The following is a 23,434-nucleotide window of genomic DNA, read 5'->3' on the forward strand; positions in this document are numbered from 1 at the left end:
CTGAGGAAGATTAGCCCTGAGCTAACATCCATGCCCATCTTCCTCTACTTTGTACATGGGACGCTGCCACAGCACGGCTTGACGAGCGGTGCGTAGGTCCGTGCCTGGGATCCAAACCAGCGAACTCCGGGCCACTGAAGCAGAGCGCGCAAACTTAACCACTATGCCACTGGGCTGGCATAGTGCCATCTTAATCATCAGAGCCAACAGGTGGCTTTTCTTCTGTCCCCTCCTCCCTGGCTCCTCTGCACAGTGGGTGCTTCTGCCCCTCCCCTCTTTCTGAAACTCCTGCCCTCCATTTCAGTGATTTCCCCCAGTTTCTGACTCAGCTGCTTCCTCACTGTTATTGTTGCTGTTGTCAGCTACCCCTCCTCTTTCTAGCATAAGTCTAAGTCTTCAACGTGGACCTTTTCCCTCTTTTTCATTCTAAACTCTCCTGAAAATCCCATCTATGCTGTAACTTCAATGGTCATTTCTGGATTGATAACTTCCAAAACTCCTTCTCCAGCCCTGACCTCCCTCTCCTGTACTCCAGCCTCAGTTTCCCCCTTCTCCTGGACATTACCCTGCAAGAGCAAGGTCAGCCCATACACACCCACCAGCAGGTGCCTGGCCCAGAGGAAGCTCCCAGCAAATGCCCTGAAGGCCATGTCCCCAGTCAAGCTGGCAACTCCTTCTGACTTCCTATTTCCATCCACAGGACCACCATTTTCTCAGAGGGCAACACTGGATTTTCATAAAAGTGGTTACTACAGACAGTGGTCGAGAGACCTGCTGAAATTAAATTCAGACAGGAAAATACACGCCATCCAACTGATGCTTTCTCAGATTCCATGCCAGGTGTGGACGCTGGGGAAGTTGAGGTAACTGCAGACTGGGCAAATTTGGATTCCTAAGAGACAGGGAAGATCAGAACCGAGCAAAGTCAGTTCTGAAATTTTTAAAATTTCAGATGTAGTTTTAAAATTACATTTCCTTATATTTTTAATTAACTTATGAGTATGTTCTTAGTGACCACATAGAACTCGAGTGATTAGAAGAGCTGAACTGCACCCCTTTAAATTCACCTGATTGTAAACAAAAACAGCCAGCTGACTTTATTATTGTAGTTACATAAATATCTTTCCAATAACTCAGTGCAGAACAATAAGACAGACGATGCCAAGAGAAAAGGCCTCCTCCTGAAAACCAAAGGGCTTCCGCAGACCAAAAGAGGACAGAAGGCGATTAGGACTTGGGGGAAAACGTAGAGAGGTTTTTTTTTCTCTTTTTGTTATTACTATTTTTTTAGAAATGGGTGTGCCTGGGGGCAAGAATCAGGAGGTTTATGCATTAGGTGGATGCCCTCGTTTGCAAAATGGACAAAAGAGTCAGCTTGTGGAGCAGATTAGATGAAAGGAGCCAAAGAGACAGGGGGCTGCAACCAAATGCGAAAGAAATGAGTGGGGGAGGGTTAGGGTAAACCCAAACAAAACCTGCGATTTGTGGGTCTTTACGGAGAGAAGTAAAGAAGTGCCTGGGCCTAGAGACCTGGGGCCGCGGCAAACGTGGGAGTCCGGTGGCGCCCTCCTGGTTCTATCAGAACAGAATGCTGCTGGGGCTGGCAGTGAGAATGGAAATCATGCAAACGAGACGAGTTTTGGAACTTTTCACCTTGATTATACCTGCCAGAATTAATGATCAGAAACCTTGGGCAGGAAAGAGAGCCAAAGATTAAAAACCTTCACTTTTATCGAGCCTTTGTGAGGTGCCAGACACTGGACCGATGGATGTTTTCATGTTCACATACTCCTTTAATCTTGAAGATTCTGGAGAACATATCTCATAGCCCCATTTTATAGACAATTGAAACTAAGGACCAAGGTCAAACAGCTGGTGCCCACATAGCGCGGGATTCACACCCAAGTTGATGTGGTGTTAACTCTGCTCTTCTGCATGGTCATCTACGCACCTGCTGTGTATATACAATTTGAGAGCACGTGGTATAGCTTGGTATTTGTCAGCTGGGTGACCTCTCAAGGAAGCAGTCCTAAGTAAAAGGAATCCGAAATAAAGAGATGAACACGTTGTCTTTCAGATCTATGTATAAATCCAACAGGATGTGGGGCCTCCCCAGTCTTTGCCCTGCTCTGAGAGTCGCTAGCCCCAGCAAATGGACCAGGGAAATTTTAGCAGGGAAGGTACAGAGCACAGGGAAACCACATTCAGAGGATTTTAGCCCTATTTTCCTAAGAGTCACAGTTTCATAAAATGTTACAATATCTAACTCTGTTAGTAAAGCATGTTCTAGATGCTTTACTAATACGAATTCAATGAACCCTCACAAGAACCCCATGAGACAAGCATTATTACTAACATCCCCACAGAGAGGTGAAGCCAGTTGCCCAAGAAGCCAAGACAGTTTTCATTTCCAGGTTGTCCCAATCTATAATATATTGCTTCGCTAAGATCCATGAGACCTTTGAGCATCATCTTGTTCAAGGATCAGGATCTTCAGCCAGCCTGCCACCACTCTATTTCCCTTCCTTGGACCCATTTGCAGACACAGCTGGCTGAAGGGAGCACCCTCTTTCCAATGAGGTAGAGCTAAGCCTCAAAACTATTTTGACCTACTTTTAGGGAAGGTGCTAGAACGGAACAAAGCTGGTACTCTACAGGCAACCTCTGCCACCCCTGCGGTCCACTCCTTAATTCACTGGTGAGAACATGAATCCCCAGGTATGCCATGTGACCTTGCCCAAGGTCACAAAGTTCACCAAGTGGCAGAGTTGGGACCACAACCAGGTCCCCTCACTCGTAATCCAGTGCTCCCTCCACTATAACTTGTGTCTGAAATACTGAGTACTGGCTCTTGAGTCCTTCATGGCATGAAATACAACCAAAGTGAGGTACTGCATACATTTTAGCAGTGAAAATGCACAGCAGAGCTATGGAGAGGGGAAGGGGTGTGGGGGCTGGGTGATACACAACTGCACTCCCAGGAAAGTAAGTACGTGAAGTCAGCCTAGAACTTGGAGACTGGCATTCCCCAAAGCAAGTCATCTAATGGTCATAATCAACTCCATGCACGTCTTCCCGACGGCAGGCACATCTGTGCACTCACAGGAACAACACGCATCTCACGGCAAAAGAGCTGGGTTTCTTTTTCCCTGTCTGCTTTCGGGTCTGCAGCAGCACAGTCCTGCTCCGTGCACTGAAAATGCCTTGAAGGTCTTCTTTCCATTTCATTGGCTCGGCCAGTGGATTGTCAGAAGTGAATGGAAATAAAAATCTGCTATGCGTGTTATGAAATTTATTTTAATTCCACCACTGCATCCTACAGAAACAGATTTAGTGATAATTAGTGGCCCAATACTGGAGTGATAGAGAAAAGGAAGGCAGAGGGAGGGCCAGGAAGGCTGGCCGGGAGTTAGCACCCGGCCAGGTCGGCATGACCAGTGGTGGCATCAGCGCCTTGGGCAGCTTTGCAAGAGGGCTGGGACGTGCGGTCTGATGGCAGAACGGGCTGTAAGCGGACGAGGGGGCAGGCCCTGGGCCTCCCTGGGTAACTCCAGCCTAAGCCGGTGCATGACACACAGAGATGGAAAATGAAGAAACCTTTGCAGGTGGGATAGTGTGCGTGGGCCCGTGAACTCCCGCTCAGAGAAAGAGCTGGAAATAAAAGACACATGGGCCCAAACGGTCAGCAGGCACGGAGCTGTAAAGGCAGTAGCTTCTCTCTGAACAAACTCCATGGGGAGCTCTGAGGCCTGCAGGGCCTACGAAGGCCAAAAGGGCAGAAGTGGAAGGTCAGAGCGGAGGTAGCTCGTGGCAAAACTTTCTGTAGGAGGCATGAAGCGAACAAGAACACCAATGCTGTAGGTAGCTCTGCAATGAAACCTCCAAGGACCGGAGGAAGGGTCAGACCTGGGGTGAGGAATGTCATTAATTAGCAATCACTGACTCAGTAAAATAATTCATCTGAGGGTGATGTTTAAAGAAAGTAACCCAATTTTAAGTTTGATGGGTGAATGCAATGTGAGTGTATGTGAGTGGAGGGGCTAGGGAGTTTGGAAAAGGGAAAACATAAAAAACGCTTTACTCTCTTAATTAAGAAAATAAGAGACATTATTAACTAGTAAAATAAAATGTGTATTTCATACACACAGAGACGATAACAGAAACACGCAGAGGGGACAGTTGGAGACACTGTCTGAATTAGCCACAATCATCGGTTTGGATCCGTCCTGGGTCCCCTTTAAACAAAGGGTTTGTCCCCTTCTGGCACTCAGCTAGGTTTCTATTGTACAAGGACTGAAGTGCTCTCTAGTCCACTGAAACTGCTAACACACTAAAATTGTCTCTAGCAGCCTAAATGGCATTTAAAATAAATACTGTGAATTGATGAAATGACCAATTATGTTAAGTACCCATGCCTGGTGTAATCCAAACCAAATCTTACCCCATTATCCTCAAAACTGCGAGGTGATTCAGCAGGCCCTCTTGCCAGTGATTCTGCAAGAACCAAAATGGAGAGGCCACACTCGGGTAGGACCTTGAGTACTTCCAGTTAATTCTTGGAATTGGTCTTACGCTGGAAAAAAATTACCATGCTACGTTTCTGCTCAACAGCTTATAAACTAAACAACTATTAGACAACATACAGCGGTTCCCCACTGTAACCATTATGTCATTTTGGTCCACTGATTTCAGGTTTTAACTTCCGTGATTTCCTCTTTGGACATCACAGTGTTCTTAAACATACCTGGGAGCACGTGATGTTACGATCCCGAAGTGTCCAGGAATCACTCACTTTCCGCACCTACCACGTGAAGTCCCCATCGCCACCTCTTTATGATCCTCTCATGCTACACACTCTTGTTGTTTCCCCTTCTTTCTGTTTCCACATGCCCACATCTATTTTTCAAGGCCTTGCTCCAGTGCCAATTCTCCCCAGAAGTGACAGCCCCCACGCTTCCACCCTCCTGACAAAAATAAGTCTTTCTCCTCTACACGACGTGGCACGTCTGCTTGTTGTGTGCTCCTGCACTCTTTGAGTCTCAACCCCTAGGGCCACTCCACATAGCAGGTTCTCCCCGACTCCTGTGCAGCCCAGTTCAGCTTGCGTTCGCGGTCCACCGTCAGGCTGGGCTCTGCCAGCCGGTCCCTGGGTACCTGTGTCACCAAGCTTCACCATCTACCCCAGTTCTAGGAACTGGTTCTCCAGGGTGCCCTGTTTGCCTTCAATCCCAATGCCTGTGGCTAGAACCTCTTAACAGAGTTCTTTCCTGGTCTGATTACCTAGAAAAATGTCCAAACTGCTTGCTATAGGGAAAAGGAAGGAATGTGTGCATATTTTGAAAATGTGAAGTATGTAAATATGAGACAGTGAGCATGAATCAGGTACATTTTCTTCTACTTGAGTCCAACCTAAACCTGTCACTGGCATGATCAGGCAGCTCTCTTATTTCTCTACCCTTATGTTCACTGCAAAACTTTTGCTTGTGGGCAATGGCAACTTCTTGATGAGCCATACCACCCACCAAAGGAACATAATATGAATTAGGAAGAACACGCACATAGTTCGGAAAATCTTATCACAATAAAATTGTCTCAAGAACTCTATATACAGATATGGCAAATGAAGAAACATTGCAGGAAAAAACTGTTTAACAAATCCCCACCCACACTCCCAAACTCGCACCAAGATACTTCTGAGCGTCACGTGTACAAAAAAATCAATGGGCTGTATTGAATTGGATGTGGATTCAACGAGCATCTGAAATCTGTAATAATTTAATTCTCAATGCCTAGAATAAATAGAGAATTTTAAACCCTATCAGAAAGAGAAAGAAAGTCTACCACCCATGAGATAGAATCTCACAGTGAAATCACTCAACTTCAGAAACCCTATCCATGTTTCCCTTCATGCTTCTGCCCTGCAGAAACAACCAAAAACTAACAGGCTTAGAGTAAATCTTACCTAATGTGGAACTTAATGAATAAAAATCTCATAAGAAAATGCTGTAAGTAAATAAAATCTCTTTTCTGAAAACAATCCAAACATGAATGATATTCATATCATTACTATAGATCTAGGAAAACTAAAGATGCACATAACTTCGAAATTGACTTGAAAAAAACCCAAAGGCTCATCATAATTGGTTTCTACCTCTATTATTTGAAGGGAGAACAGAATAAATTTTTTTTTAATTATGTATTAATTTTTGAGAGTGGAGGGAGTTCCCTTTTTTCTTAAATATTTATGCTACGTATGATGGTCATTAAAATTAGGACTGATCAAACGTGCCTGCCTACATTTCACCCGGACAAAGCAAAAATACAAAGAAATTGTTAAGTTCTCGATTTCACAGGCTATTAAAAAGACAATATGCAATTGCATGGCCTATAAAACAACAACAAAAACGTAATGACATCTCTCACAATTGTTTGAGCTACCCTGGAAATGTGAAGATAAATGTTTCTTTTCTCAGCCACGTTTATATTCTACTCCTTCACACACTTGGCTGGCCCTCAGCATGTACTTTTAAGGAAAAGAGGTGTTAACAGCTCTAAACCAACCGAAATGCACTAAAATTCCCCACTATATGCCTAGTATAGTTCTAAAGTTCTTAGTACAACCAAATCCAGTTGTGACCACTCTGATACCTGGCCAATCAATAAAGGCGAATGGGGACAGAAAACAGGAAAACCCGTGGGAGCCAGCCGATTCCAGCTTATCTACAGAGCATACATCCAAACAGCGATAATCCAAAAGTAATAATTACTAAAACTGTTTAGAATGCATCTTATTGCTGTTTTTAACCATTCATTCTTCTTTAATTTTATCTGGCCATTTCAAAAGAAACTTAATAGCAGAAGTAGAGATGAAAGGCAGTTTGAATTCCTTGAGAACACTGGACAGGGACTAGCGCAAAGCAGCTAAGATGGGCTGGACAACAGGAAGGATGTCCCCATGCAAATGATGCTCGTGGGGACAAGGGACGAGTGCCTGAACTCTGAGCCTCAAAACAAACCAGAGTCAAACTTTCAGGCACACGCAGACATTCAGGGCCAACAAGGAACGAGTGGACCTCCACGATGACCAAAGTGCCAGAACACCCAAATCATTCCTCATTAGCCCAAGCACTGGAAATACAGCCCAGTCTATGCTACTGTACCATCCTAACTGCCACGTAATTCCAATTTCACCAAAGCAAGCTGAACACTTCTGGAATATGGACTAATGATGATAAACCAAAGAAGTAGTCCTGGTTTCAGACTAACAATGCATAGCAACAGGAGACGTGAGAAGGAAGAAATGAGAGCTGGACAAACAGACCCAACCCACAACAGCCACACGTCTCCAGAGTGCCCACTCCTCAACAGGACAGAACTCTCCTGATTGATACCAAGCACCAAGGAGCAGTGTGAGGGGGTTGGGGGGAGGGAGAGAGGCGCTCCTAGAGACCTACCTTGCAGAAGGGCTCCATTTCTCTTGAAGAAGGTACTGCCTGGCCAGATGGGTGGACCTGATGTGCTGCAACAGAAGAGAAACCAGCGTAAAGGCAGGCTCATTAACACTCACTCACCCGCACTCAGAACAGACCCTTCTCCAAACATCGCTCAAAACGGCCTCAAAACACTTTCCCAATTATGCATTATTTACACCCACTGGAAATGCATCTTTAAAAACCATGAGATTTGTTTTATGATGAATGGGCTTCATATTTCACAGTGCAGAACCTGTCTGTGTGGGTATTCTGGTTACTGTCTTGACCCTGCTCCCTCCTGGGCACTGAAATCAATAGCAGGTAAACAAAATAGCAAATTCACACAGTTCAATATCATAGCTTATACCTTAAGAATAGTTGCTACTTTATTCATAATTTTATGAATTTATGTGGCAAAGAACTCCTAACCATGTCTTCTGAGACCAAGTGGGTTTTCCAACACTTCCTGGGGCCACTTGCCTGTTATAAATGCAAACTTGCCTTTCTCGGCTTTTCTACCACCAAAACCTTAATATACAGAAATGACCTTGATGGACTCCCTCACTCCTCCATCCTCTTGTTTTGTATCCTGTTTTCAATTTCTTGGCTTAAAATGTTGCACTCTATACCCTATAAAACATTTTGCAGATAGGTTACCACCCACAGTCTGGTAATAGGAGAAGCAAGAAAACAAGAAAGATCAATACATCACAAAGACACTCTACTGCATTTATAGACGAGCATTTTCACCATTTTAAGACACCCAGTGAAAAACTTTATAACCGTCAGTCTTAGCAAAATGTCCTTAAAGTGGGAAGTAGGTTATTTTAAATTGAGGATTGGTTTAGATTCATGGTAGAAAACACTTAGTCAAAAATGTTATTATATTCAGCCCAAGAGGCAGTATAAATTACTTTCACCAAAATGGTACATGGCAAATGATATTGGTTAATGCGTTATCAATCACCTTCAACATGACAAAAATAAAAAGTTGGTGCGAATAACACATTTGTAAATTCCGCGCGCGCGCGCACACACACACAAAGAATTAGAAATCTGGAGGGCTATACAATGAATGCGCTTCACTAGTCAACCAGGGTCTCTAGTGACACAGGAGAGCAATACTGTTAACAAAGAGAAATACCAGTGACACATTCTGCTGACCAAAATTTCACCACCAGAGGTACAAATAGCATAGCAGGTACAGGGACACGTTACACGATTGAGGAGGAGTAGAGAGGGAGGAAGAAAAGAGCTACAGCATAAAAATATGATTAAAGATCAAAATAATGCCAAATGTGCTAGAAAACACACACCGTGAACCTTGATGTAAATGAACCTTTTTGTTTATTTTGTTTTGGACCCATGACACTTAGAGAAAGCAAGAAAAACGCATCTCAGGCATGGCTTTTCCTGCAGCCCTGATGCCCAGCTCCGGCAGCTGTGGCCTCTGAGTGGCCAGGAGTTGCACAGGATAATAGTAAATCTGGCTGGGGTCTCGGGGCCACAGGATAATGGCAGCAAGCCGATTTCTCTTCCTTCTGATTCCTCTCCTATTCCGTTTTGAGGCTTTTAAGGCTCAAAGTTGCATGAAGAATAATGTGCATTAAAACGCTTAAGATTATCTTTTAACAACTCCGGCCAGCTCCCAGGATTTTTACCATCTTATTTTTATAAGAAAGCAGGAAACAGCAAGCCGGCTGTTGCCAACACTGAATCACCTGATTTCTAAAGATATTTAAAAACTGAGGACTTCATTATAGAGGACTTGGTGCTTCCAGAGAATTCAATAATTGAGTATTACTGCAGGAGCTTGAATATCCAGCTTACTTCCATCCAAATCTCTTCTTTATCCTGACCTTGATTGGGCTGAAAACTGAGTAGATGCCAGGGATAGAGTAAATGTGGGGAAGCGAGCTTGAGTAAATCCAGTGGTTTAGATAAGGAAAATTCTCTGTATGATAGAAATCTACTTAAGGATTTCTACAACATCCTCCTAATGTACCTAAGTCACTGATCACTATTCTAGTCGTTCTGCTCTGCTGTCCGTGTAATCTCTACGCTCATAGTGGAAAGAGAATTGGCCTAGCCCACCCACCTGGTTCTTACCTGCCCCCAATGTCACTGATGAATTCACCTGTGGTCTCTTTCTAGCTCAAGGTAAGCTGGTTCCCGCCATGCTAAAGCTTTTGAGCTCATCAGCCCCATATTCTACACTTCTCTTTTGGCTGGTCCCTCAAAATGACATCTTTTAACTGTTAGGAGATTCAAGGATTTATTAAGTGCTTATGAGGACTGTGCTTGGTGTTGAGAAGGACACAAGAAGAAAAATTAAAAGCCATATTTTACGGCCTCTAGGAACTTACTACCGTACTTACCTAGCTCCAACATCCTATGAGTCTATCTAACGAGATAAGAAATGCCTCTGGAAAGGTCAGTGGTTATGGCCCTAGTGGCTGCAGGTTGGGGAGGCAGCTAACTGATTTTTTTCTCCATCTGGAGATGTCCCTGGCTCATAGGCCTTTAAAGCTCAAAGTTGGTTTTAAAAAAATTATATGAAATCACTTAAAAGTGTATCTTAACCACAGTAACTCAGAGAAGAAGCTAATGGTCGATGTCTTTATGGGAGGAGCTGAGGCCACCCTGGAAACCACTCATTCATGTGGCAAATCAAGAGAAGGGGAGGGTGGAGGACTCTCTACATCCAGTCACGTAAATGTTGGTGACTTGTGAATGGTCACAGCCATGAGAAGTGGCCACGAGGGCTTCCTTAAACCTACTGGAGTGGGTTTTAATCACCTTACAATGGTGCGTACATTGCTTGACACTGGGATAGCAAATTACCACTTACAGAGCACAGCAATCAACACTTTTCCACGGGTTCCTCCAATCCTGCGGCGGGGCAGGGCAGGACCCATCTTCCCCATTCAATAGATGAGGAGATGGAGGCCCTGAGAGGTGAAGAGACTTGCCCATGGCATCACATGGCTGGTTAGTGATCAGCCCAAGACCAGACCAAGGCTCACGGTGCCAGCCCACCGTACCCTACATACACATCCTTGGTCCCAACTTCATTTCTCCCCGTGCAGCTTTCATCTTCCAGTCTTCCAGCACTAAACTCTTAGCTGTCTTTCTTCACGGAAGAAGGCTGTGGGTGGTGTTTCACTAACAATCTCTCCAAGGCAAAATCCCAGGCTAGAAAAAGCAATCAGGCTAACCATATGTGAAAGGCAGACACGTGGGCTCATGTTAGCAGAAACAATACAACGCTGGCGCCACAAATATTTCATTTCAATAACGCTCTAAGGAAATTCCATGACCTTCGGCACTAGAAGCCAAACCCACTTTGTGACAAAGGAAGCCGACCAATAGGTTAAGAAGGCCTTGCCTGACAGAGAAGCATTTTGTGAACTGGCATTTGAGTGCATTGATCCAGCTCATCATTAAGACCAGAGCTAAGCCAGCAAATCCCAAGAGATGAGCAATGCTGTCCTGAAGAGCACACCCAACATCTGCCAGAGACTCACAGCCATCCATCCCTCCCTGGCCTCACACTCTCAGCTGCATTACTTCCAAATCCCAAGGGGAAACCGTGAGTCAACAGGTCATGCAGCCCTAAGATGGCTCTTGGCATAACGATATGATCTGTCATGTGTTTTCTCTGCACACAGGAGCTTTCATCATTGTGAGAACCGGCTGGATCGTAACCAAGACCCTGGGAGGTTCTGGCAAGACCCACCCCTGTACTCACCAGCCTGGACGTTCTGTAAGTTTAATGAAAAGCAAATTAAGAAAAGTACTTTCTTCTAAGAACCCAGCTGCCAAATGTAACCTGGTATATCTAAAAGAGAGAACAAGAAAGATACTAGGACATGGATGAACCTCAAGGATGTTGTGTTAAGTGAAATAAGCCAGATACGAAAGGACAAATACTACATGATTCCACTGATGTGAGGTACTTGAGTAGTCAAATTCATAGAGACAGAAAGTAGAATGTGGGTTGTCAAGGGCTAGAGGCAGTGGAGAGTTGTTTAATGGATACAGTTTCCATTTTGCAAGATGAAAAGAGTTCTAGAGACTGGATGCACAACAATGTGAATGTACTTACAGTACTGAACTGTATGCTTAAAAAATGGTTAAGATGGTATATTTTATGTTATGTGTATTTTATCACAATTTAAAAAATTTGGGGGGGGGGCTGGCCCCATGGCTTAGCGGTTAAGTGTGCGCGCTCCCCTACCGGCGGCCCGGGTTCGGATCCCAGGCGCGCACCGACGCACCGCTTGTCAGGCCATGCTGAGGCAGCGTCCCACATACAGCAACTAGCAGGATGTGCAACTACAACATATAACTATCTACTGGGGCTTTGAGGGAGAAAAAGGGGAAAAAAAAGGAGGGAGATTGGCAATAGATGTTAGCTCAGGGCTGGCCTTCCTCAGCAAAAAGAGGAGGACTGGCGTGGATGTTAGCTCAGGGCTGATCTCCCTCACAATAAAAAAAAGAAAATTTTTTTAATGTAAAATGAGAGGGAGAGAGAATGAATGTAAGAAGAACTCCAGAAGAAGTGAATCAAAGTCTAAACAGTTTTGGGTAGAGAAGGACCAACCTACATGCTGTGTCTCTGAAGGGCTCCTGCAGTTAGCATCTCTGCCAGAATGGTCCACAGCATGCTGAAAAGCAGAAAGCCCAAACTGACTAGGGGAAAGGAAAGGGATGTAGCGAGACCAGCTGATTTTAATCTACTACTTCCAGAGGCCAGAGCTTGCCCACTACTCTTTAGGCAACTGAACAGATTCCTGTCCTATTCTTAGCACTGGAAATAGCGTGTGTAGGCAATCCCTCTGGATGTGTGACATCCACCATCAGACTGTGTTTTCCCAGGAAAGTCATAACGCAGTAGTAATGAAGGGAGAACGCCCGAAAAAATACTTGGAATTCTATTGTTTTCATTCTAACTGTGGATTAATCACCAGGAAATAACAGAAAAACAAATATCACCTATGCCACATACTAACCCAGACCCGTAGATAAAAGATGCCAGTCGCCGAAGTTTGGAATGCAGGAATCAGAGTAGTCTGAACAGAGAGACACGGGTGAAAAGGTGTCAAGTTTCACAAAATATGGTTCGCTATCTGAGAAGCATCACTAAAGAGAACAGTTGAAAGTTCATATTTCTTGGGGACATTCTCAACACTTTTAGAACTTTCCAAATAAAACAAAAGCCTGTTGACATTCAAAGGGGAAGTGGCTACCTGCTCCTATCTGAGGTGTGATGTGGAGAGCACAACATTTGGAGTCAGGCAATTTGTGTAAAATATAGGCTGAAAATCTTTTAACTTGTCAACGTCTCGATTCCACGCCTGCAAACGGGGCTATGACAGCATCTAGTGTTTAAGAATGAAATGAGATGATGCACGTAAAGAGGATGTTCTGCGAACTGCAAAAATCCCAGTGGTAGTCTCGATTACAAGAAAGCTGCAGTTCACAGAAGTTAAGTGACGTGCTTGGCGCCAGCGCTTCCTTCTACACCCTGTGGACTCTCCTAGTTTGGTTCTTTTCTTCATTCCTATAATGAATGAAATAACCACACCTTCATCTTCCTCTTTTCTTTAAGGATGCTTTGAGATCATTTCATTGCAAACGTTCCTCCATCCAAAGCAGCAACGAACTGTTTCTAAAAATCAATAGTTGGGAAGAAGCAGCTTCACAGATGCCAACTCTAAAGAAACCTAAAAAAAAAGATAACTCTGCGTAGAATCCTGCGTAGATCCAAACTAGCAAGTACGGCTGCCCACAGTGATCTTCCAGGGTGGTGCAATCAAAAGGCAGAAGAGACTAGGTGGAAACGTGCCAGGACTGGCCAACTTTCAGAGGTTGACAAGTGTTGGGAAGGTATTACTGAAGCGATGAGAACCTCAGAAACCACAACTGAGAGTGTAGCAAGATCACTCTCAGGACAAAACATAAACTGTCGTGGGGAATGGAATTGCTTTGTCACCTTAACCGAATGTTAAAACTGGAGACTCATCCTGCCTCCAGGTGGATCAACCTGAGAATAGTTCTTGCGTGCCCATCATAGCCAAGGCCCTGGGGGTTAAAATGGCTGTGAGAATCAGATAGAGGCTCTGCAGTAAGATCTAGTGCTATTTTAAATAGTCATGTGCCACATAATGACATTTCAGTCAATGACAGACTGCACATACGATGGTGGTCCCATAAGGTTAGTACAGCAGTCCCCACTTATCTGTGGGGGATATGTTCCCAGACCCCCAGTGGATGCCTGAAACTACGGATAGTACTGAACCCTATATATACTACGCTTTTTCCTATACATACAGACCTACAATAAAGTTTAATTTACAAATTAGGCACAGTAAGAGATTAACAACAATAACTAATAATAAAATAGAATTATAACAATATACTGTAATAAAAGTTACCATAGATCTTAGCAACCTTGGCAATTGATTTTTTTCTTTATTAATTCGAGAACTTTCACCTTTTCACTTAAAGGAAGCATTTTACAGCTTCTCTTTGGCACATCCGAATTGCCAGCACCACTACTCTTGCGCTTTGGGGTCATTATTAAGTAAAATAAGGGTGACTTAAACTCAAGCACTGCGATACCTCGACAGTCGATCTGATAACCAAGACAGCTACTAAGTGACTAACGGGCAGGTAACGTATACAGTGTGGATGCGCTGGACAAAGGGATGTTTCATATCCCAGGCAGGATGGAGTGGGACATCAAGAGATTTCATCACGCTACTCAGAACGTCATGCAATTAGAAATTTATAGTTTATTTCTGGAATTTTCCATTTAATATTTTCAGACTGCGGGTAACTGAAACCACGGAAAGCGAAACTGTGGGTAAGGGGGACTACTGTACCGTATAGCCCAGGTGTGTAGTAGGCTATACCATCCAGGTTTGTGTAAGCACACTCTATGATGTTCACACAACGATGAAATCACCTAACAATGCATTTCTCAGAATGTATCCTTGTCATTAAGCGACACATGACTGTATATCAATGTTTCATAATGTTCCACAAAGCACGCTATGAAGTTGAGGGCTTATCTCCTTGCACATGTTTGAGAACTGCTGTTGACTGATGGCAGGGTTTCTTAACCTCGGCACCATCTACATTTGGGGCTGGATAATTTGTTGTCATGGGGCCTGTCCTGTGCATCGTGGTGTGTTCAGCCGCCTCCCTGGCCTCTACCCACCAGATACCAGTAGCATCCCCTCCCCGGTTGTAACCACTAAAAATGTCTCCAGATATTGCCATGTGTCCACTGAAGGATAAAACTGCCCCCAAATGAGAACCATTGACCTAGTGGCTAGCAACCCAACTAAGATGGCCCCAATCTTTTCTCCACTGGCAAAGTTCCAAACCTCCCTCTCAACACCTCATCAGGTAACGGCATATCCTCTTTTCTAAAACCAAAGCCATTCTTCATAAATTCATTCACCCTCTGTTATTTCTACCTGTGTCTGTATCTTCTTCTTTGCCAAAGTAACACCTCTATTGCCCTTCTTTTCCTCTGGAATCTTTCCTCCCTCCATTAACCCTCATCTTCACTCGCCTCCCCATTCCCAGACCTAGGAATTTATCTTATTCATCATCAAACATCATTCAGTGTCCAGATCCTCCTCTCAGTTCCCATAATCCTGCTCTGCACTAACAAAGCCCGCGAGCTGGGAGCCGCGTGCCTGACCTCTACTGCTTCATGTCACAGTCTCCCTGGACTGGCTGCAATCCTCTTCTATCAGGGGTCACCAGAGGCCTCCAGTCACCCAGCCATTCAGGCCTGACAGCCCTTGATGGCACTACAGCCTCCCCCACTCCCCACTTCATAGCCCCCACATGTGCTCACATGAAAGGCTTGCTTTACTTTTTTTTCTGATTACATAAACTCTCTATAATTTTTGACATTATCTCCTTAAAATCTTTTCCAATTTTAGCCTCAAAACACCCTCCTAGCCTGGTTCTCCTCCTCCGATCTCCTTCCTAACATTCTGCTAGCTCTTTTTCCTGCCTTGGCCCCATAATTATGGGCATTCCTAGAGTTTTAGCCCTCTCTTCTTTTTCTACTCATTTTCCTTTCCTAGGAGAGTTCATGGACTCATGGGAAATCTGGATTTTCCAATTTTGCACCTTCAGCCAACCTTGTCTCCAGACCCTGGAATGTACCTCCAGCTGCGTCTTGATACAGTTCTTGGCTGTTCCCCCATCTGCTCAAATGAGGGGCCAGCTTCCCGCCTGCCCCTGCTACAGGTCCCCACGGGCACTGGCCACACTGCCCTGGATCTCTCGGTGTCTCCATTAGCTCTCGAGGGCTGCCACAACAAAGTACCACAGCTGAGCGGCTTAAGCAAAAGAAACTTCTTGTCTCACAGTTCTGGAGCCTAGAAGCCTGAGACCATGGTTGGTTTCTTCTAAGGGTTGTAACAAGAAGCTTCTCCATGCCTCTCCCCTAGTTTCTGGTGGTTGCTGGCAATCTTTGGCCTACATATGTATCACCCAGATCTCTGCCTTCATGTTTCCATGGCATTCTCCCCGTGTGTGCTCGTCTGTGTCCAAATTTCCCCTTTTTATATTGGCTTAGGGGTCCACCCTACTGTAGTATGACCTCACCTTAACTAACTACATCTACAATGACCTTATTTCCAAATAAAGTCATATTCTGAGGTACTGGGCATGAATTTGGGTGGAGACAACTCAACTCATAACTGTGTCCATGGCTGTCTCCCTTTCCACACGGTGCACTGACTCCCTGCCACACCGAGACACCTGTGTCTTTCTTTTCCTAAATCCCTAGCACCTACTGCAGTGCTTGGAACTTGGCAGGCAACTGTCAAATGTTTGTTGAAGGAATAAAAGTTTACAATATAACTCATTTCTCATAAATACAAAGAAGAAAAAACTAACTCAGCCTTTGGTGATCACCTGTAAAATGCTCAAGTTAAAAATCCTAGAGTTTCTAACTCGTTCCTCTCCCACACCCCTGTCACTCATTCCTGCCGACCTTTTCTTTCAAATGTTTCTGGTACTTTCCCTTCCTTGTGTTTCTAATCTACTGGGTCAACTCATGGGCAGATGTTCCCAGTAGCATCCCAACAGCTCTCCCCACCTCCAATCTCACCCCCAGTCTACCCTGCCTAACACCTTAGCAGCCTTCTCAAAGCACAGCATCTTCATGAGCTGTCCCTCTGGTTTGCAAACGGCTCCCCAAGAAACCCCCAGGAGGTGCCTACAGTGCTGCCAATGGTGGGGATGGGCGGACGGGTGTCTAAAAGAGGACCTGCCCCAACGTCAACAAAGCATCTCTTTTCATGTGTCTTAGGTATTGAGTTTTGACATAATTTTTCATTTGAAGAGTTTGGTGGTTACAAAAGTGTGTGAAAACCAGAAGCTTATACGGCAGAGTCAAGTCCAATAGGTTTTCTGTCTGACCCAGGTGTCCAGAACACATGCGTCATACCCCATCTATTTCTGGGCTCCATTCAAGCCAGTTCTGTTCCCATCTGCCTGAAACGCTCTGCTGTCGTGTTCTCTTTCCTGTTTAAGTCCTATCCCTCCTTTATGTGGTTCTACTCAAATCTAGATCCTGGGGAAACTTTTTCTGGTCAGTCCTGCCCTGGGACCTCTTCCACCCCTGAATTCATCTGGTAATTACTATCTGTACAGCCTTGGGAATTTGGGAATTGACCATACTCTGCGGTATTTCCTGATCTGATGTCTTCTTATAACTTTAATCCATTTTCTAGAGGTGTGTGTCTTACCTTCCCAAAGAGCAGAAACCCCATGTGGGCAGACTAAAGGTGACTTCCCTTCTAGACCTTGGCCAAGTTCACTGCACATAGAAGACGGCTGTCATTATTATATTATAAAAGTGATTTTATAAAATAGCAAAAATGCTACCTGCATATCATACACAGAATTATTTCAAACACTAAGGATTAAAAAAATAACTCTTATAGACATAATTAAAGTCTCTTACAAAGCAACTAGCCTAGATAGTAACATTTCTCCTTCTACTATCATCATCTCAGATAAAAACTTAAAAATCTTTAAAAATGGAAGCAAAATTATAAATCTCATCACTGATGGTAAGTAATAGGTTAAGTAATTTGGATTACTCTTTTCTGTGATTTCTTGATTACTTAGGAATATATAAATAACTAGATAAGTACACTTATATTCTTGATAATATGGAATGCATGTTTGGGTATACTGAAGAAATTCTGCTAGAAACCTCGGCTACAATTTTAGATGCATACAGCTCATGATACATCTTATGAACAGATGCAAAGGTGTTTATCATTATCTTTGTGCTGCACAGTTTCTAATTTTACATATGAAAACCAAGGCATCATTCAGCATAAAGTACATTATTTGCATGATATATTTGCATTTGTAAAACACCCACATTTACTTTTACTGCTTAATGGGCCTGGTTAAAATGGGCCACTCTATATAAATGGAGCACACTGGTTCCCCACTCAATGGTGCTGATAAGAAAACTACTCCTTTTAGATGCAAATGAACCTACTAATCACAATTAAAATGGTGGAGTTGAGGAGAGCTGAGCAGCTGTTCCAAGAGCTATAAATCTAGGGCCAGTTTGGTTCTAGCTTAATCCCTGAGGCAGCATGGGACTCCCCAGAGGACATCAACCCAAGGGCCAAAGGGATAAACTTAACTTTTCCAAAGGTGGCTGGGAGAAAGTAGAGACAGCTCCTGAATCTGGAATCTGCGCTGACTGTGCAAGTGTGGCCCACCCAATCTACCCATGGCATCAACCCAAACTTGTCCACAGGGCTAGATTTTAGCCAGTCCAGTTCAAAGGACATAAGTAGAGCAGAAGGGAGGAGGATTACATTTGGAAAACTCACAGAGGAAAGGCAAGACATACATATGAAAAGTTAAATAACTGAGACATCCCCTTAAAACGGCAGTTGCGAAGGAAAACAGTATGGCGCTTCCTCAAACAATTACACACAGAATTACCATATGATATAGCAGTTCCACTTCGGGGTGTACACCCAAAAGAACTGAAAGCAGCAACTCAGAGATACTTGTACATCCATGTTCACAGCAGCGTTATTCACAATAGGCAAAAAGCAGAATCAACCCAACTGTCCATCAATGGATGAATGGATAAGGAATATGTGGTCTATACATACAATGGAATATTACTCAACCTTAATAAATAAGCAAATTCAGACACATGCTATAACATGGGTGAACCTTGAGGACGTTATGCTAAGTGAAATAAGCCAGTCACAGAAAGACAAATACTGTATGATTCCACTTATATGAGGGACCTAGAGTAGTCAAATTCATAAAAGACAGAAAGTAGAATGGTAGTCGCCAGGAGGTGGGGGGAGGAGAAAGTGGGGAGTTGCTATTTAATGAGTACAGAGTTTCAGTTTTGCAACACGAAAAAACTTCTGGAGATGGATGGTCGTGACGGCAGCACAACAATGTGAATATACCTAATGCCACTGAATTGTATATTTAAAAATGGTTAAGATGATAAATTTATGTTATGTGTAGTTTACTACAATTTTAAAATAAATAATAGATAGATAGTAAATAAACAGACATTCCCTAACAGCCGCCCAGACACTATGTAGAGCAGGTGGCGCTTCTGCTCCTCTGTCCCAAGGCTCTGGAAATAGGAGCTGGTTTGCCCAACTTCTTTTCTCTTCCTTGTCCACTCATTGAATAAACATGTTTTTACACCTGCTATGGGGACACAACAATAAAGAAACTATCCTGTCCTCCAAGACACAGGGACACGGATGGGTAAATAGACAAAAAAAAGGATCTGGGGTTGTACAGAGGATGACACACAGCTCTGGACACACAGCTGGGAGACCACTGCCCTCGGGTCCCTCGATTACTATGCCATGAATGAAACTGGACACTAGCACCTTCCGGACAACGACCCTCTTGTTGGGCAGAAATCATTGATGGAACTCTTCCACGAGGCCTACCCTGACTTGACCCTCATCATCTGGCCCTACTTTGAGGCCCGACGGTGCTGCCATCGACACATGAATATCAACCGTCCCGCCAGTTCTCCAGCTGTCTCTCTGGGGAAACTATAGATCCTCTAAAGCTGTCATGTACCTCGCTGGGTGCTCAGCACAGCATCTGGCACTCAGTACATACTCAATAAACGCTGGCTGCTATCACAGCCCAGAGAGCCGCCCAGTCATACCTCTCTTAGGAGCACTCCGAGGGGGTTGAAACCTGGAGACTTTCCCAAGGAATTTCTGTCTCAGCGTCACTGCCCCACAAAATACAGACACCAAGCCCCTGAAGGAGCAGCTTCTCTGATGATGGTGGGTCTCTGAGATGGAGATGGCCGGAGGTGGCACAGAGACAGCTCCTAGGCCTTCCCCTCTTACCACGCTGGGGTGGAGAGCCTTTGAGACTGAGGAAGCCAAGCCCCCTTCTCTCTCCTCGCCTTGGCAGTGGTTTTGTGGAGGTCTTCATGATGGTGCAAAAGGGCTTCTGTCTAACAGGTGGAACCACTTAGGGACGTTAGACAGTGTCAGTGTAGTTGGAGACAAGTGACAGTCGGAAATCTTTATCTAAAATCCACTCCTTTAAAAGGAACTACCTCTTGAGTGAAAATACCATTTCACCCTATAACTCAATGGCATGTTTTAGAAATGCTTGGGATATCTTCCATCACTGAGAAGCAGGAAGGGCAGGCCACACTCGTATCTTCTGTCCCAGGACGACAGCATCCTTTTGAGCCCATGACAAACAACCACACACAGCCCAATACAGATAATGCTAATAACGTTACGCCTCATTATTCCACTGAACTAACACAACTTTCAGAGAAAAACCTCAAAAGTCACTATGACCTATTTATCTCTCAGGCTTGTAGAGATCAAGAGATATAAACGTTTAATCCAAGTTTTTGACCCAGTCTGATTCCTGGTACTTCCTGCAATGCTGAAAACCTGTCACAGACAGGAACATGACCTATCTGTGGGAAAACTGTGATTTATGTTGATTATTCATTTCCTCCCTTTGAGGGCCAGTCCCATCCCACAGCCCACCACGAAGACGAGAGATATAATGCTGATTTTACAAAGCTGATGACGCAGAGCTGCACACCTCCGTCTAAACGTTACATCAAGGGTAGAAATCCAGGCACTCAAAAAAATGCTGACGTTGGACATAATAGCACAGAAGTTTATTTTTTAAGAAACACTTTTCCTCCGGTTTACTGGATCTATTTATGGTTGGCTTTGAAGTGACAAAAAGCAATTTTCCATTTCCAAAAAGTAATCTCTTATGTCTGCCAAGGCAACAAATGCTATGATTGGCATCGACACCTAAACTATGTCTTTGTCTTGATACTTGCAACTGAGCACAAAGCTGGCCCTACCCTCCAAGATGCTGCCTCCTCTCTTTCCTCTCCATGTGATCCCTGGCCACCTCCCCACCACCTGTACCAAGTCATTGCTTGCTGTGACTGTCTCCTCTTCTCAAATCACCCCATGTGTACTCTGAGCCCTGCTCAGGAAAACCAAAGAAGAAATGGCTGGGAAACCCAAGTATATTAGGCCTATTCCCAAACCAGGTGAGCTAGGGCCTAAGTAACTGACTCTTATATACCTAATACCTGACACCCATTTGATTCCTCTAGAAAACTTACAGAAACATCCATTCCTCTCCTTAAAGAGAAATGAAGCAAATAATTCCTCATTTTCCTTGACAGTATTAAATTCAAAGAGAATATAGTTTCAAAAAAGTAACGTTACTTCTTGGCCATAGTTCTAGATATGGAGGTGTGCAGATTTTGCTTTACCAAATTTGGCAGTACATGGTGACTTTCTGGAACATGTTTTCCTGGGTACAAACAGTAAGTGTAGCTTTGCATGAGGTTTTTCTGTTTTGCTTTGTTTTGTTCTGCACTTCCCTCTTCTTTGAATTCCTAGGGCATATAAGAGTTACCACATAATTGAAGCTTTAAGCATATTCAGGAAAACATTAGCTTCCTGAAACCTTTGGGGCGGGGGTTCGACTCCCATGTACAGACGGTGCTTCGTGGTGCCTGGTCATTATGCGCACCTTCTCATGTCCACTGACCACACGCAGCACGCATATCACATCCAGGGCTCACACCCTCCTCATCAGGGCTAGCTGGCCTGAGGGCTGCCGAAGGACACAAGCCATCCTTCCCACTGTCTTGCAGAGCCCAGCACTAAAGCCAGCTTGAAAAGGTCTTCCCAAGATGCTCCTTCTGTACCTTCCACCTGCTCCTCTTCCAAGACAAAGCCCAACGGAGTCACATGCCATCCTGTTTCAAGACTGCTGTCCCAGCCTTAGCCTTTCCTGGGAAGATACTTGATGTTTAGGGCATCCTTACAATGCTTGCATTAAAATGCTATCACTTCATATCTGCAGATGCACGGACTTGGCGCTCGCCATGGCTCCACTTTTATTTTTATATAATCCAGTCAATCGTGTGTTCCAAACCACTCTCTGGCTCCCTGTGGCCTGTGTCACTTTCAAGTTCCTTAGCTCTAAGCAATCGGCTCAACCCGCTCCAGCTTCGTCTCCTGCCATCCCTTGTCTTGGTTTTGTTTTTTTTTTTTTTTTTTGCTCTGGCAGTACCAAGTTGCTCATGGGCCCCCGATACACCGGAATGCCTCTTCCCTCTGTCTACCCACTCAGCTGCCCCTGCTTGAAACATCCCTCCCTCTATTGTCCTCTTTGCAAACTCTTAGGCATTCTTGAAAATTCTGTTCTCCTGTCTTCTTCCACCTCCCTTCACGCCCAGAGCAGATCCGGCCTCTCCCATGCTGTTCTCTTTCCACGTACCACACTGTATTGTAATCTATTTGTTTATGTAGCTAGACTGTGTTAAAATCAAACACACAGGGAGACCAGACTTGAAAATTCCCTGAGCAGACAAAACCAGTTTAGTCATACCAGCAAAGCTTAATTTAGCTTATTTTGCAAGACAAAGGAGGCTAACTTGACCTGGGTCACTTCTTGCTTATGTCTCTGAAAATCATAAGCGAAACTTAAAACTGTTCCCAAAACTGATATGAGGTAACCGCTAACCAATTCCCTTTCATTTAAGAAAATTCTAATATTGTAACCAATCCCTGTGAAGAATAAACACTCACTGCCCCCATACCACAAAAGCTGCTTCATAACAATATACCTCTGAATTTCATTCCATGTTTTGGTTTGAGTGCTCCCGGTTTTGCAAACCGTCTTTTTGGTGTGTGCACAACAAACATCTACTAATTAGTACTTCAGTGATTCATTGGTTTTACTTCTGTTTTTTTCTGAACTGTTGATAACTGTGAACTCTCTGAGGACAATGACTGTTCTATTAGTCTAAAGTTCTCAGGGGCTGGCACAGAGTTGGGTGTTCAATAGATGCCTGTTGAAAAAACCAGCCTTAAATAGAGCTGGTATCATGATCCTCATTTTGCAGCTAAGAACACTTAATTCAAATGGTGAAGTCACGAGGGTCCTGCAGCTACTAAGTGACTCATGCTCCGGCCACTGTGCCATGATGTTTATGCAACCCACCTCCCATTTCCTGTTGTCTCGATTTTTGTGATCTACAGGAAATAAACGTTTACTGGATGATTCCGCGCATCTATACATAGCCTTCTTTTCAGAATGGGCAGTCCTGTAATTCACTATTATCTGCTCATCTAGTTTAACTCGGAGCCCAGGCAGCCAAGCGCTAAATTAACATTCCTCTTCTCCGCAGAGGTGATGGGGCTCTGAACAGGCACAAGACGCCTGCATAACTTTGAAGAAGAGATTTACACACCCCTTTGTCTCCCATATAAATGGACTCAAGAGCTGCAGCAGGGCATAAATGATCCTTTCTTTCCACTGTTTATAGTTGAAAGCAGCCGTTTTCAGCTTCTTGCTGGTGATCACTCCACTAAAAA

The 23,434-nt window shown here is 44.2% G+C and overlaps 1 protein-coding gene across 5 annotated transcripts in view; it reads right to left on the reverse strand.

The window, feature by feature from the left end:
* The window catches only part of FOXN3 (forkhead box N3), a 391,966-nt gene that overhangs the window by 107,844 nt on the left and 260,688 nt on the right, over window positions 1-23,434 (reverse strand). For all 5 annotated transcript variants that reach the window (XM_058567521.1, XM_058567523.1, XM_058567520.1 and 2 more), the window contains one exon: window positions 7,455-7,519. In XM_058567521.1, coding sequence (XP_058423504.1) covers window positions 7,455-7,519 — 65 coding nt within the window. The remainder of the gene's footprint in view (window positions 1-7,454; window positions 7,520-23,434) is intronic.

Source organism: Diceros bicornis, chromosome 24 (assembly GCF_020826845.1).
Source record: "Diceros bicornis minor isolate mBicDic1 chromosome 24, mDicBic1.mat.cur, whole genome shotgun sequence".
Taxonomy (NCBI): domain Eukaryota; kingdom Metazoa; phylum Chordata; class Mammalia; order Perissodactyla; family Rhinocerotidae; genus Diceros; species Diceros bicornis.